The 14144-nt window shown below is 45.5% G+C and overlaps 1 protein-coding gene across 1 annotated transcript; it reads left to right on the top strand.

The window, feature by feature from the left end:
- The first annotated feature begins 1773 nt into the window (after positions 1–1773).
- Positions 1774–13555, top strand: LOC118789405 (coiled-coil domain-containing protein 80-like). Its single transcript, XM_036545815.1, has 8 exons — positions 1774–3008; positions 3312–4183; positions 5684–5840; positions 8403–8539; positions 9097–9248; positions 10689–10792; positions 12450–12533; positions 13132–13555. The coding sequence occupies exons 1-8, from the start codon at positions 2111–2113 to the stop codon at positions 13440–13442; spliced, it is 2715 nt and encodes a 904-aa protein (XP_036401708.1). The 5' UTR covers positions 1774–2110; the 3' UTR covers positions 13443–13555.
- Positions 13556–14144: the final 589 nt, after the last annotated feature.

The following is a 14144-nucleotide window of genomic DNA, read 5'->3' as shown; positions in this document are numbered from 1 at the left end:
GCAGAAAGGCTTTTGGGGACAATGCACATTTTTCCTCTTTCTTCCAGCAATGTAAGGGGAATCCAGTTTCTTTCCAAATCATTGCAAGTTCATTTTCACAGGGTCCCATGTAAGTTGGGGGGTTGGTGGGGGGGGGGGGGGGGGGTTGCGGTGGACACTGGCTGAACGCTGGCTTGCTGCACAGCGTTCCCAAGGAGAGCTTTAATTAGTTCGGCATCAGCGGCTGGGACAGCTGAGGAATTTTCATTACTTCCAGCTGCCCCCTTTGTGTTCTTACTCTTGAGAGTCCCTAAAAAACGCCATAAGGGATGACCCTTGGGCTGCAAAAGCCTGCAGCACTTAGAGCGGTGTTAGGGTCATTTTGACTAATGTTATAATCCCCCATCTCTACACTGCCATGAGTATGCCAAGAATTTCAATCATTTTTATTTGCACAATGGCAGTTGATGCCTCCTAAATTACAGCAGTGGATGAGTGGATTATGGTGCGGCGTGCCGCTCATTGATTGATTCCATTGCTGCGAAAGGCTCAAAATTAAAAGCTGCCAACGGAGTTTAAATTAATTGCTCGGATCTCAGGTAAGCAGAGGCTTATAGGAGGTATGAGTTGCTTATTGCTATTGCTTGTTTTAATATAAAGTTATTCAAAGCGCACGCTTTGGCATCCAGGATTCACGCACATTACTATAAGCAGTAATATAGTTACAGTATAGGCCTACAGCACAGTTTCACAAAAACTGGACACATCACAAAAAGTATTGTTGCTGATTCTATGCCATAAGGTGACGCCCATTTATAAACCTTTGTCTTGTGAAATTAATTTCATTGTCAGGGAAAGGGGGATTTTTTATTTGTTTTTATTTGTGTTATATATAAATTTGGATATATACATATACATTTATTTGAAAAAGAAGCAATTCCCTTGGAGGCCATAAAACAGTTACATAGCCTATTGCGAATATGTTTTAGAGAACAAGAGCTCAATAAATACATTTAAAGTACGTAAATTATGGCAATATATTTCTCACTTATATCGATATATTCTAATTATATTTCCAATATATTCTTGGGCTGAAGAACATATTTCTCAGAAGATTACAATGTACTTCATTTCCGTATAGGGAAATATGCATAGTTGTACAATGTCCACGTGTCCACATCGTCTTGTATGAATACGAATCCCTGAAGTCACTTCCAGCAAATTCAGTACCCCCCTTCTAAGGAGGCGGTGTCGAGCTGCGCTGTGAGATCCATTACCCCGGCGTTTTCCTTCCCTGTCCTCTCTAGCGCTTGGTCCGTAGCTCTGTTCTGAAGAGGGCACGAAGGCTGTTTTTTTGACGTTTCTGGGCTTGCCTCCAGTATTAGACGCAAAGGAGAGGAGAGACTCGTCACTTTCCTGAGATTTCCTTCGCTCTGGAGACTAATATCATCTCTCACCTCCAGGAAGAGTAGGAGAAAACTCCGCTTTCTGGTCAAAGAAAATAGTTTGCACTCCGCGAGTTAATTTCCTGATGCATTTCGTTTGGACAGATAAACCTTGTGAGTAGACAAAAAAAAGGTTTTTGGAATGTAGTCATGATGTGACTGAAACATTTCCTGTCGATTCGACAGTGAACTCAGGAGAAAATGCAATTTCATTTGGCAAGCATGGACTGGATTTTCTACTGCCATGGATATGTGCAGATTTGTGATACTTTTTAAAAAGTGTAATACTGTTTTTAAACAGAGACTTGTTTTTAATGTATCGTGTGTCAAAGCTACAACGGCTGTTTTATTTGTGTAATTATTTACGTGCTTGAAGAACTCCGTTTTTGGAAAGTAACTGAAAACCCGCTTTTATTGTCGTTGTATAGACTAGCCATAAAGTTTCCAATTTAGATCCTCGCTGTCTGTGTCATTACTATAATTCTATGTTTGCAGCGGGTTGTCATCTTGTAAGTGGTTACAGAAGAATATTCTGCGGTAAAACCCATTCTCCTATGTTTTGAAGCGCAACATTTCGGAAGTAACGTAATCATTTATACGTGGACACTCTCCGTCTTTTTAAAGCCCAAACCTATGTTCCACGTTCAAGTTCTCATTTTTTTCTCAGTGGCTTTTTCTTTGACTGTATGTTGAAAATGAAACAGACGCTGGCGTTTGGGGTAGCACTACTCTTGCTGGCTTGGGCAGGAGATGCTGCAGAGGACGGTCCGGCCGATGCACGCGCAAAACTCAGACGGCCAGCCCTGCGTCGCGCCAGAGTAAACAAAGCGCAGTCGCATTCTGACACCCCGATTCTAAAGGAAAGCGCTGGCGTCGATTCGCTCCCTGTGCCCGCCTCTTCCACCTCAGGGAACCCTGGACGAGGCAGGGAAATGCAGCAGGATCAGAGCGAAGGGTCTGTCAGGACTGGGCAGGCAAGACGCGTGCTGGCAGGCAGGAGGCGAGCTCAGCCAAGCAGCCCGAACCAGCCTGGTATGATCCAGGATGATGGAGGCGCGCAGCCCAGGCAAGCCCGTTTGCCAGGTAGCGCCGCCTCTCCTAACCTGCTGGCGAGCTTTGCGGGGAAAAACCGTGTGCTGGTCATCACCGCCCCGCACGACTCAGAAGGCTACTACCGGCTGATGATGACCCTGCTGAAGCCGGACGTGTACTGCGAGCTGGCGGAGCGGCACGTGCAGCAGATTGTCATGTTCCACCAGGAGGGGGAGTTGGGCGGAAAGGTGCGGCGCATCACGGATGAGGGGAAGATCATCGAGGAGCCCCTGGACACGGCGGTCATCCCCAGGCTGATGAACTTCCTCAAGATGGAGAAAGGGAAGTTTGGGATGGTGCTGCTGCGGAAGACGCTGCAGGTGGAGGAGCGATACCCCTACCCTGTCCGGCTGGAGGCCGTGTACGAGGCCATCGATCAGACGCCCATGCGCAAGCTGGAGAAGACCAGGCAAAAGGGCTTTGTGCAGAAGTGCAAGGGGGCTGGGGTGGAGGGGCAGGTGGTGGAAGGAGCTGGGGCGGGCACCAGGGCAGGCACTGGGGTGGGCACCGGGGCGGGCACCAGCACAGGCACTGGGGTGGGCACCAGGGTAGGCACTGGGGTGGGCACTGGGGCAGGCACCGGCGCGGGCACTGGGGCGGGCACCAGGACAGGCATTGGGGTGGGCACTGGGGCAGGCACCGGCACGGGCACTGGGGCAGGCACCAGGACAGGCACCAGCATGGGCACCAGGGTGAACACCGGGGTGAGCATGGGCACTGGGGTGGGCACTGGTGCAGGCACCAGAGTGGGCACCGAGGCCACCATCTCAAGCCCTCAGGGGGAGACGCCCCCAGAGAGGAGGCCAGAAAGGAAAGTGATACGCAAACCCATTCGAAGACCTATCCAGACAACTCCTACCTCTACAACCACCACAACAACTAGAGCCACCACAACGACAAGGCCCACGACCACCACAACGACAAGACCCACAACTACCACAACAACAACTACAACCACCACAACTACAAGGCCTACGACCACCACCACCACCACATGGCCACCCACGACCACGCGGCCAACAACTACCACACGCAGCACAACCACCACTGCTCCTCCAACCACACCCTACTGGGTGCCCGCCCCCAAAACCACAACCAGAGGGCTGCCTTACCACTACCCTCATACTAGGGACCATCGTAAAGGCAGACACCGACTCAAAACAACCCCCCACCCTACTCCTGCCTCTGACCACCACACCAAAGACTACACTGGGAGATATGAAGAAAACCAAACAGACAAAGATGCTGAGGAAGACAAGCCAGCTGGCAGCACCCTAGCCCAACCCAAACCCACCAGAGAGAAGCCACCCAAGAAGAGTGGCGGGAAAGTTCTGAGCAACGAGTATGAGGAGAGGTACGAAGAGCCGCGCCCCACGGAGGAGACCCTGGAGGACTTCGAGGTGGAGGTCAACCCAACACGGAGGGGTAAGGGCAAGCACGACAAGACCGAGAAGAAGAAGAAGAAGTCCGAAAAGCTGGACAAGCCAGCCAAGAGGGAGAAAGCAGAGAAGAAGGTGAAAGAAGGGAAGGGAGACAGTCGTAGCAAAAAGCCTGCCAAGAAGAACCCAGAAAAAGAGGACTTCCAGGACCCCACAGAGAGCCTGCCAACCTCCAAGGGGTCTTTGGCCTCCTTTTTAGACTACTTTGAAAGTAGAAGAAGACTTCTTGTAAGTATAGTTTCCTTACATTTCTTCAGCCTAACAGGGAACATGAGAGGCCTGCAACTTTTTGTTGCAAATACATCATAACATAGTCATTGGTAGCATCTGTGAAGTTGGACATTTTACGTTGCAATGGTAATGTTATAATTTGGCCTTTGGCTATAAATATCCAGGGCAATGCATCTTTTATAGATTCGTTCACATTCTCCATCCCCCTTCTCACAGTACGTGGCGGTCACTCCAGACCCATGCCTGTCCTCACCACATACATCTTTGTTGAGTCACTCTAGACTCTTTCCAGCACGTTCATACTATGAGTCACCTCCCGATGAAGTACTCTGCAGAACACCTCTGTACATACCATTCACATATTTATACTCTCCCTTCATCTTTTATCCTGCACTGCATTACTTGCAATTTTTTTACGTTTCGTACTATGTAAGAAATGATGTTCTACAGCAACACAGGTATACTGATTGCTCGACTGAACTCCTTGTCCAGTTCTTGGATCATTTCTCAACTTGATTACTGTAATTCTCTTTTTACGCTCCACCTTATCTTCAGCCCATGCAGGCTTTTCCTTGGCTTGTCTTCTCACTTCCTCTGTATAATGATACACTTTTTGTTCACTTCTCTTTATTGGACACCTGCTGCAGATAAAGTTTATGATGAAATCTTAGTTCTGTGTTGCGGCGTTTGCTGATGTGAGACTTTTTACCTCATTTCTTCCTACAAATGATGTCACCTGAGATACCTACTGTCTCCATCACTTCCCTACTTCTTGTCAGTGTTTATTTTTTTTCTTGTATGTCAATCCCAAATTAGTTTCCCCCTTACCACAGTTCTTCATCTACATGTAGTGTTTCTCAGCTTGCATTTGGACCTGCTCCCTGGTTATGAATCAAACTAGGTATGCATGTAGGTCCTATTGTTAACATGCCGTAATTCAAATTCATTTCTTTATTTGAGACATCTACCAGCTAGCTTGTACCTTGTCTGGCCAACTATTGAAATTTGGTCATGCAACACTTCTAATATTGTGACTCTATGTATGACTTCTGCTTGTGTTGTATTCTTCCTCAAGTCGCTTTGGATCAAATGAATGTAAATGTAAATATCTTGGTATTGCAAATTCTATTGAAATTAGTGTCATGCATTTTTATTCACACAATCTTATCTTATGTATTGGTGAATAGTAATGCATCCCTTTTATTTATATGTGTGCCTGGCTGGGATTGGTAGAAACCGTATTTTCATTTTAATAATTACAAATAAAAGCCACATTTTGTCCTAAAATGATTTCAGGAGAGTCTGCAATGTTGTGCAATCTAAGCAGAGTAATACTGAGACAGGGGAGATCATGGAAAGTATGCACACAAGTAATGCACTGGAAAACATTTCTAGAGTGCGTGATAGGAGGAATGTGTGGGATGGAGTGTGAGCAGGAATCCACGCTGTTCATGGCCATGGTCATGTTAATGTTCAGTGTTGCCCTCCTCCCCCCAGCTGATCACTGCCCCTCAGGAGGAAAATGGAATGTACACCCAACAGAGGGACGAGTACCTCGAGCAGGTCTGCGAGATGGCCATCAGGAAAGTGTCCATCATCACCATCTTTGGCAGCATGACCAACAGCACCATGAAAATCGACCACTACCAGCTGGGTAAGCAAGCTCTGGCGGTTTAGTTTCTCTTTCAAGATGGTTTGTTGTTTATTTGTTTGTGCCTCCTCATACCTCATTCTGGAACCCTAGTCCTCGGCTGAACTTTGACCGGAGCAACTCAGGTAAAGAGTGTCGCTTAAGAGCCGCGTTTTGCAGGAGGTTTTAACCTTTAGCCCCCAGGTAAATAGTCTGGTGATATACAGCAGAAACACCTTGCAGCACCCTTCCAGCCCACTGGAAGATCCTCATGTCACTGTATCACCCCCTCCACTCCTCTCTGAGACACAGAAAGTCTACTGAGAGTAAATGAAGTACTATAAAAACATTACCTTCCAGCATTAAGGCCTAAATTCATAATTTGACCAAGCAGATAAATTCAAGTGTCCCCTTTTGCCATAAAAACACTATTTCTTTTCATTAATTTTGGTGACCACTGAATAGGTGTGCTGTTTACAGAAATTTCAGCCATTAACTCACAAATAAGTGATAGACATGAAAATTCACTATAGTACATCTTTGACAAAAAAAAACATTGATTTAAGTTATATTTACATGTCCTCATTTGGTAGATGCTGTTATCCAGAGTGACTTACAAAGCAAAGGTGGATGTAAGATGTAAAGTATATAAGGACACATGAACAACAGCACATACAGAAAATTTCAGACCACATCAGGAACGTGTGTCTTTCCAGCACACGGTGCTGTGATAACCACTGCCATGATGAAAGCAGACCACAGGTGGAATACACTAATAAATCATCTAATTAACGAATACAGGCCAAATGCATTGATGAATGAATTAATTGCACAATTGTATCATTACCTCCCAATGCTGTTTAACTAACCTGAGATTGCAACACATTTATTTTATTTTCCAAGACTCAGGCGTTCACCAGATTAGTAGAAGATATACAATAGAACCTGGCTGGTTTTTTTCTCTGGTTTTCTCTGGTTTTCAAATCAGCAATTTCATTATCATCCACTGATTAAAGTAAGCCTCTCTTGTGTGAAAATTGGCACAAGCCCCTGGAATTAAACCTGGTGAAAGATATACCTTGCTGCAGGTGCATTCCTAGTTCACCATCCCAGACTGAAATACTGTAGAGTAGCAGTACAGTACAGTACAATAGTACAGTACTGGTAAGGCAGGTAAAGTAGAAATTGCTCTCTGTGTGGTTGGCAGACAAAAATAGAGATACTTTGCACTCCAAACAAGGTTCATAATAAGGGCCTATTTAGGGGTGAGGGGGGTCAGAACCACAAACACAATACTCCTCTCTGAATCATAAGCGCTTTTCTTTTAACATGGAAATGCTGTTTTTATGAGGAGTCATGCCTCTCTTACACTATGTAATTAAATCCAGACATTGTTTAAAAGTATTGGAAAAGCATACTCAAGTGATGGATTTTATCGTTTTGTTGGGTCATTCATTCAAGACCCAGAATAAATCACTCTGATTATGCATAGAGATCCATATATCAAAATACCTCATGCTCTATATGAGGAATGCAGGGGAGTGTTATGAGTAGTGATAGCTGCTGAACTGCTGGCTGTACCGAAAGCGTAGACTGTTTACATTTTTCTTCCAAAGATACACACACACACACACACACACACACACATACACACACAGAGTCACACAGATTGTGAGAAGGAGAGGTTCTGCCTTGCAGTAATGGAAAGAGTGGAACTGTTTAGTCTCGGGAGACCTCACCACCCATGAGCACTGTGTGACGTGATTGGTTGAGAAATTAGCCAGAGCCTCTGGTCATCCAATGAGCACCATCTCTGGCACTCTGGCCAGTTGTGGAAGCTTAAATATGACATGTCTCGTCAGAAAGAATCCACTGCCAGAGGGGTGGCCCTTGTTTGGAATGTCAGCTTCAGATCCAGGGTAATTATTGGATAAAGATGCCTCTCCTGTCCCAGCCTCCTTTGCCTCCAATGTTCTGTGGTTTTCAGAAATTCCCCCTTCGTCTTACATCTAAATAGCTGCAAGGGATCATGGCTGCAAAGTTTGTACATTTTTTCAGCTTATCTTTGAGCTGCATGTTTTTGCAGGAGATGAGACTGATATAAATATTGTAATTTAAAGATCCAGGCAAAGCTGGATGACCCTGTCTAAGCAGTAATCCTTAAAGGTTTCCATTCACAGCTGGAGACAGCGGAAGGGGCTCTGGTATGCTGCGAGAGAGACAGTCCAGACAGACAAGCCTTCAAATTGAATTAAGAAAGGGAACGATAGTGTTGAAGTGGTCTGTTTTTCTTATTTTCTGTTTGCATCAGGAATGTACATTAGGAACTACAGTGCAACATTCCTTGAATTTTAAGGGAAGGAAAAAAAGCACTCTTCTGATTGGCTGCGGTCCCCCTACATTGACTGTAGCAGTTTAAGAAAAGCTCCACGTGAGAGAGCATTTTTAAGAATAGCCCCATGGGTCAACACCCAACGATAAACACAGCTGCAATCCACAAGAGGCGAGATAAAGGTCCCTCACGTGGCGCGAGTGCTTAGCAGAGGCCTCGACTGACGAAACGCTCTTCTCTTTGTCTCTTCCCAGAGCAAGACAAGCCAATGCAAGGGCTGAGGCAGGAGGACCTGGTGAACCAGGACCTCATGATTGAGCTGAGGAAGGAGCTCGGGATGACGTACGACGAGTTCTTCATGGTGCTGACCGACTTCGACATGAAAGTGAAGGTCGGTGGTTCCTCACTACAAGCCGTGAAAAAACGGAGACAGAAAAAACCTTCACTTTATCCAAGTGAACAGACAGCGTCTTCGTCTCATCTGAAGACTGAACTGTCCTCAGCCCCTTCGGTGTCTGTACTGTATCTTAGCCAGTAGAGATATTTTTTGAAGTGGGTGTCAAGTTGACCTGTCACTGCAAACCGACCAGACTAACAACCTGAAAATTATCTTGATTATACTGCATAACATTTTTGCAACAGCATATCTTTCACTCACAGCAAAGTTCCGTGTCATTTAATCTGTCCCAGTGTAAAGCAAAACCACATCTACAGACAGATGAGGTCAATGAAGAGGCCACTCTGTAATACGACTCTTCAGTGCAGTGGACACATACTCTGGTTGCTGTAGCTTGTGGCTACTGATCCTGGGTTGTACTGTAAATGTATACCCTTCACAGTAAAGACCTGGGTCATGACTGAGAATCAAAAAATGATATGTCCACCAAATGTTTATGTATATATGCTAGTCCCCTGAATCATACCTGTGTCTTTATGTGCTCTTCTCAGCAATACTATGAAGTGCCCATTGCCATGAAGGCTGTGTTCGACTACATCGACACATTCCCATCGCGCATCCGGGAGATGGAGCAGCAGAAGAGGGATGGTGTGTCGTGCAAGAAAGAAGACAAGCCCAGATCCCTGGAGAACTTCCTCTCGAGGTAGCGTAACACCAGATGAGGTCAGATCTGTGATGGAGTCAAATGCTTTTGTTTCATGGACGACAGTCTGACATCGCAAATCGCGAAATAGGTCGTGTCAACATCATGCATCAGACAGTCACATCAGCATGGAGGATTCCGCTCTCGTTCTGCCTTCTCATTTCTCCTTTGAAATGGAATATTTTTTAAAATTAACGCAATGTAAACAGGTTAAATTTAAATACAACGTAACACAATTAAACATACTCCTAACACTCTTAACATAAATGGTAACATTTAACACCATTTAAATGAGTGGAGTTTAAGCACCATCACAAACGGTTAATCAAGCAGTGAAATTTAAAGAGGAGTCCCTCCCAGCGGCTCTTGCGGTGTCCGACGCCGCAGCCCCGGGATTGGCCCGTTTTCCCTCGCCGGTTTCTCTGGCTCGCATCACAGTATCGCAGCAGCTGGAGACCGTAAACCGTCACCGGGCCAGAGCCAGCTGGCACCCCGGCCCCCAGCATAAATCTCAGTACAACGAGAGAGAGCGAGGAGCTTCCGGAGGTCAGCGGGAAGAGGACGGAGATGAGACAGCGCGTTGCGGGGTCAGGCGCAGCTCGCGGCGGACCAGTTTGATGTTGACGTGTATAATGCAGGGCCGTTTGACCCGGGGGGAGAGCAAAACCAGATGCTGTGGTCCATCACCGGTCAAAGAGACACCAGAGGAGAGAGCAAAACAGGGATGCACAGGATATGATCTCTGACGCTGTTCTGGCCATACTTGGGTTGCTTTCACTGGCAGATCCTAATTTGCGTTCATCAAGTGAACATGTGTAATCAGTCACCTTATCAGGCTCAGCCTCCCAGTGCTTTCTGTGGTATTAGGGCTGTATCCACATCCGAACCCACCAAGAGCACGATGACTAATACCAGACTCAGTGCACAGCTTGAATATATGACCTTTGCTTCAGAAGCAGCTCTTCTGAACATTCCTCAGAAGTAGTTCTTCTTCTAATTCTTCTGCTTGTGAGATTTCTCCAGAAGTATGGGGAGGCAGTGTAGCACAGTGGTTAAGGAACAGGACTTGTAACCAAAAGGTTGCCGGTTTGATCCCCGCTGGGACACTGCCGCTGTGCCCTTGGGCAAGGTACTTAACCCACTGGTGCCTCAGTAAATATCCAGCTGTATAAATGGATAACATTGTAAAGAACTGTAACCTATGTAAGTCGCTTTGGATAAAAGCGTCTGCTAAATGAATAAATGTAAATGTAATGTATTTGTGTATCTGAGTCATCTTACAGTATGTCTTACTTGCAAGATCTTAAATTTTATTCTCACCTGACTACTGCTGAATGCATCCAGCTAGACAGTTGCAAGCAGGTGATAACATAGCTTATGCCCACTGTGATTGGCTGTGATGGTGTGCTGCTTCTTGCTAATTGGATCATGTTATTTCAGGTTCCGCTGGAGGCGTAGGCTGTTTGTAATCTCCACCCCCAGTGATGAAGAATACGCCTACCAGCAGCAGCTCTATGCCCTGAACAGCCAGGCCTGCAATCTGGGTGAGTTCGTGTGACCATTGAAGGTACCTGTGTAATTTAACACCATCTTGCATGCTTGGAATTAAATTGACTTATGACTAATAATAAGTGATCACATTTTTATGAACTGGTAGCATTCTAAATCACTAGTTAAGTCTTCAAAGATGGATAGTGAACCTGGACACAAAATCGTGCAGCTTGCAATTGCATTCCAACTCTGTTTTGCCTAAAATGCCTTCATTTTACAAATGTGTGCATACACACACACACACACACACTATACATACACACACTGTTGATTCAAGGAGGTTGATAGAAGCAGAGAATATTGAATATTAACTAACTGCTTCCTTAGCTGAATACTGCATATTCCTCTCCAGGAGAATATAACATCAACTCTTCAGCACAGATTTACACAGTAATAGCAGCCAGTAAAGACACCTGCCAATCTTTAACCTACATCCTAGAGACAACCACAAAACCCCAGGTTTCAATGCCCTTACACAAGAAAGACTACTATTCATTTTCACAGTGCAGATAAAACTAAACTAATTTTAGAACATTACAATTAGCATAGAACTGGCACCCAATCTCTGTCGCACCCTTGCATTGAGTCAAATACATGATGTCCTCTATTCATTTCTAACCTGCAGTATCTAATTTAAAACAGTAGACAAATGCCTTTGTCCATCTGTCTTTGGCCTTCAGCGTAAGCGGGCGTTTTGCAGTGATTTCACGGCGGCCTTCGTGCAGCGCTCGCCTCTCATGTACCACAGCCGTTAGCAGCGGTTCTGGCCCCAGCTCTGACCTCCAGTGAATGCGTGCCACACCTAGGCCAGGGCCCTTGCATTCATGGCCACAGATCCGGAGCCAAGAAGAAAGGCATTCCGCAAATACTTTCCCCTTCTGTAAAGAAAGGGGGATCTCTCCAGCCAAATACCACTCCTTATACAATGCGGCTTTTGCTCCGGTTTTGTGTTTAGCTCAGGCTGTCACTGTGAAAGGGTGGAATCCCCTTCATCACAGTGCACCTCTTTCCCACAGATACTCTAAGGGATCTGTTCATTTCAGCTTGATTCATTTATTTCACAAACCATTTTAAGAGTATCGGCTCTGTTCAGTCAAGGAGTGGCGAATTGCATTGTCCAAATATTTATTCCTGTTCTTTAAAATTTATGGAGCAAACCTCGATGGAGCTGTAGTCCATACTCTGAGGCACAGCTGGACTGAAATGAGTGATGCTCTTTGTAGTCTGCTAGACTTCAGACTCATTTAAACCAACTTGCATGTTTGTTTTGATTGAGCGAGCTCACAGGGATTTGCCATGTTTGCCGTTTAGCTTTCAACAGTTAAATGTTTTCATGTAATTGCATTCCGTTTTCCTAATTAAAAACAGGTGCCTCAGCATGGGCTCAGGTATTCCACATTCTGCTCATATTATAATCAGCAGAGCTCCACTGGGGCAGTTTTAATGAGAGGAAGGAAGGGAGAAAACGTGTGATATTACATTTTTCACTGTCCTCCAGCCTGACTGGAGTATATACAGAAAACAGCAGAAAGCTGTAGAGATGGACTCACCTCACCTTAGTGGCTGTTCTGGGATCAGTCCATGCTACAGTGTCGCTGTCGTGTCACCTGCGCTAACAGCAAGCTAACGGCCTGTCTGGCTGTCCCTTAGGCCTGCGCCACGTGTCGATTCTGAAGCTGGTCGGGGTGGAAGCGGTGGACATGGGCGGCGTGCTGGAGCTGTACCCAATCAACGGTAAGCATCCTGCTGGAGCCTTGGGTTTGGTGCATCTTTGATGAAGTACGGGGGTCAATAGGGTCGTGAGCAGCTGACTCGCCCAAAGGCAGGTAGACAGCCACATTCTCACTCGACTCAGTTTGAGATTCATTTTTTTTTCAGCAAAATTGGCCAAGTGTTCAAGGAAAACACCTGGTAACAGATGCAGAAATAATATTTCACCAAAGCAGTAAAATGAAAGGAGAGTTTACATATTTCTCAAAATGCCAGAGCTACAGGCATCTTCTCTGCTTGTCCAGCTGTGGTCCATGCTTAGAAAAAAGACTTCAGCAACACTGAGGGTCGAGTATGACTATAACAGCGAGGATTCTGAGTGAATGAACAGCTATGCCGATTCTGAAGCCGAATTCTGAAGCAGAATGAGAAGTAATTTTGCTGTTTAAAAAACCTGTACTGTAGAATCCCCTATCACCTGTCTGTCATCTCTGTCGATAAGCCCTACTGTGCAGTCCTAGTTTTAAACAGCATCAAAACCCTCCACAGGATTTTAGCCTCCGTAGGATTTTAGGATTTTAGTAAAGTTCTTCCTGTGTGCCCGCTCCTCTCGCTCCCACAGGAAGCTCAACAGTGGAGCGGGAAGGCCTGTCCGCCTCCCTGGTGCGGGACATCCGGAACTACTTCCAGATCAGCCCCGAGTACTTCTCCATGCTGCTGGTGGGCAAGGATGGCAACGTCAAGTCCTGGTACCCGTCGCCCATGTGGTCCATGGCCATCATCTACGACCTGGTGGACTCCATGCAGCTGCGTAGGCAGGAGATGGCCATCCAGCAGTCGCTGGGCATGCGCTGTCCCGAGGACGAGTACGGCGGCTATGGTTACCATCACCATGGCTACCAGGAAGGCTATCACCAAGGATATGGTTACTGAGGGGCTTGGGGCAGTGTAACCTTTTGACCCCTGTGTTTTGTTCGTGTTGTAGTTGAGATGTGGACCAACCTGAAGTGCCAGAGCCCCTTCCCCCTCAGAGCCACTCTCTCTTCTGTCCCCTGTAGTAATCAGTGCTGCCTGACAGCCAAATGTTTGAACTCCTTACATGTTTTAAAGGATTATTTGTTTCATTCCTAACCCTGAAAAGTGGGTACTTTGACAGGTATGGACATTTGTATTGTAGATAAAGAGACTTGTATAGACATCTTACTTTTTTTACACTACATTTGTATTTATTGGATGGCTGCTTCTTTTGAGGCTATTTCATTTGGGAATTGCAACCAGCTTTGTCACTGGGCAGATATTGTTGGAACCAAATTTTTACATGAGAAACAGTTTCTGTTTATTTTAAGATCACTGTTTTTGCATATGTTCTTATTTATATACAGGTGCGTTATATGACAAATAAACTAAAATAAACCAAAGTCTGTTTTTGAATTCCTTAAATATGTTTACAAGCTGAATCAATATTTGTATACATAAATAAAAGGTAAGTTTATTGGAAATAAAATATACTATTCTGAGTATAGATTTCCATGATTACTATTTGTTTGAGTAATCTTGTCCAGGACAAACTCAAGCATGGCACTATGTTCTAACTCCCAAAAGTCTCTTCAGAAAGAGACTGTCTGCTCCAATGCT

Source organism: Megalops cyprinoides, chromosome 14 (assembly GCF_013368585.1).
Source record: "Megalops cyprinoides isolate fMegCyp1 chromosome 14, fMegCyp1.pri, whole genome shotgun sequence".
Classification (NCBI taxonomy): domain Eukaryota; kingdom Metazoa; phylum Chordata; class Actinopteri; order Elopiformes; family Megalopidae; genus Megalops; species Megalops cyprinoides.
This window is presented reverse-complemented; position numbering and strand designations above follow the sequence as displayed.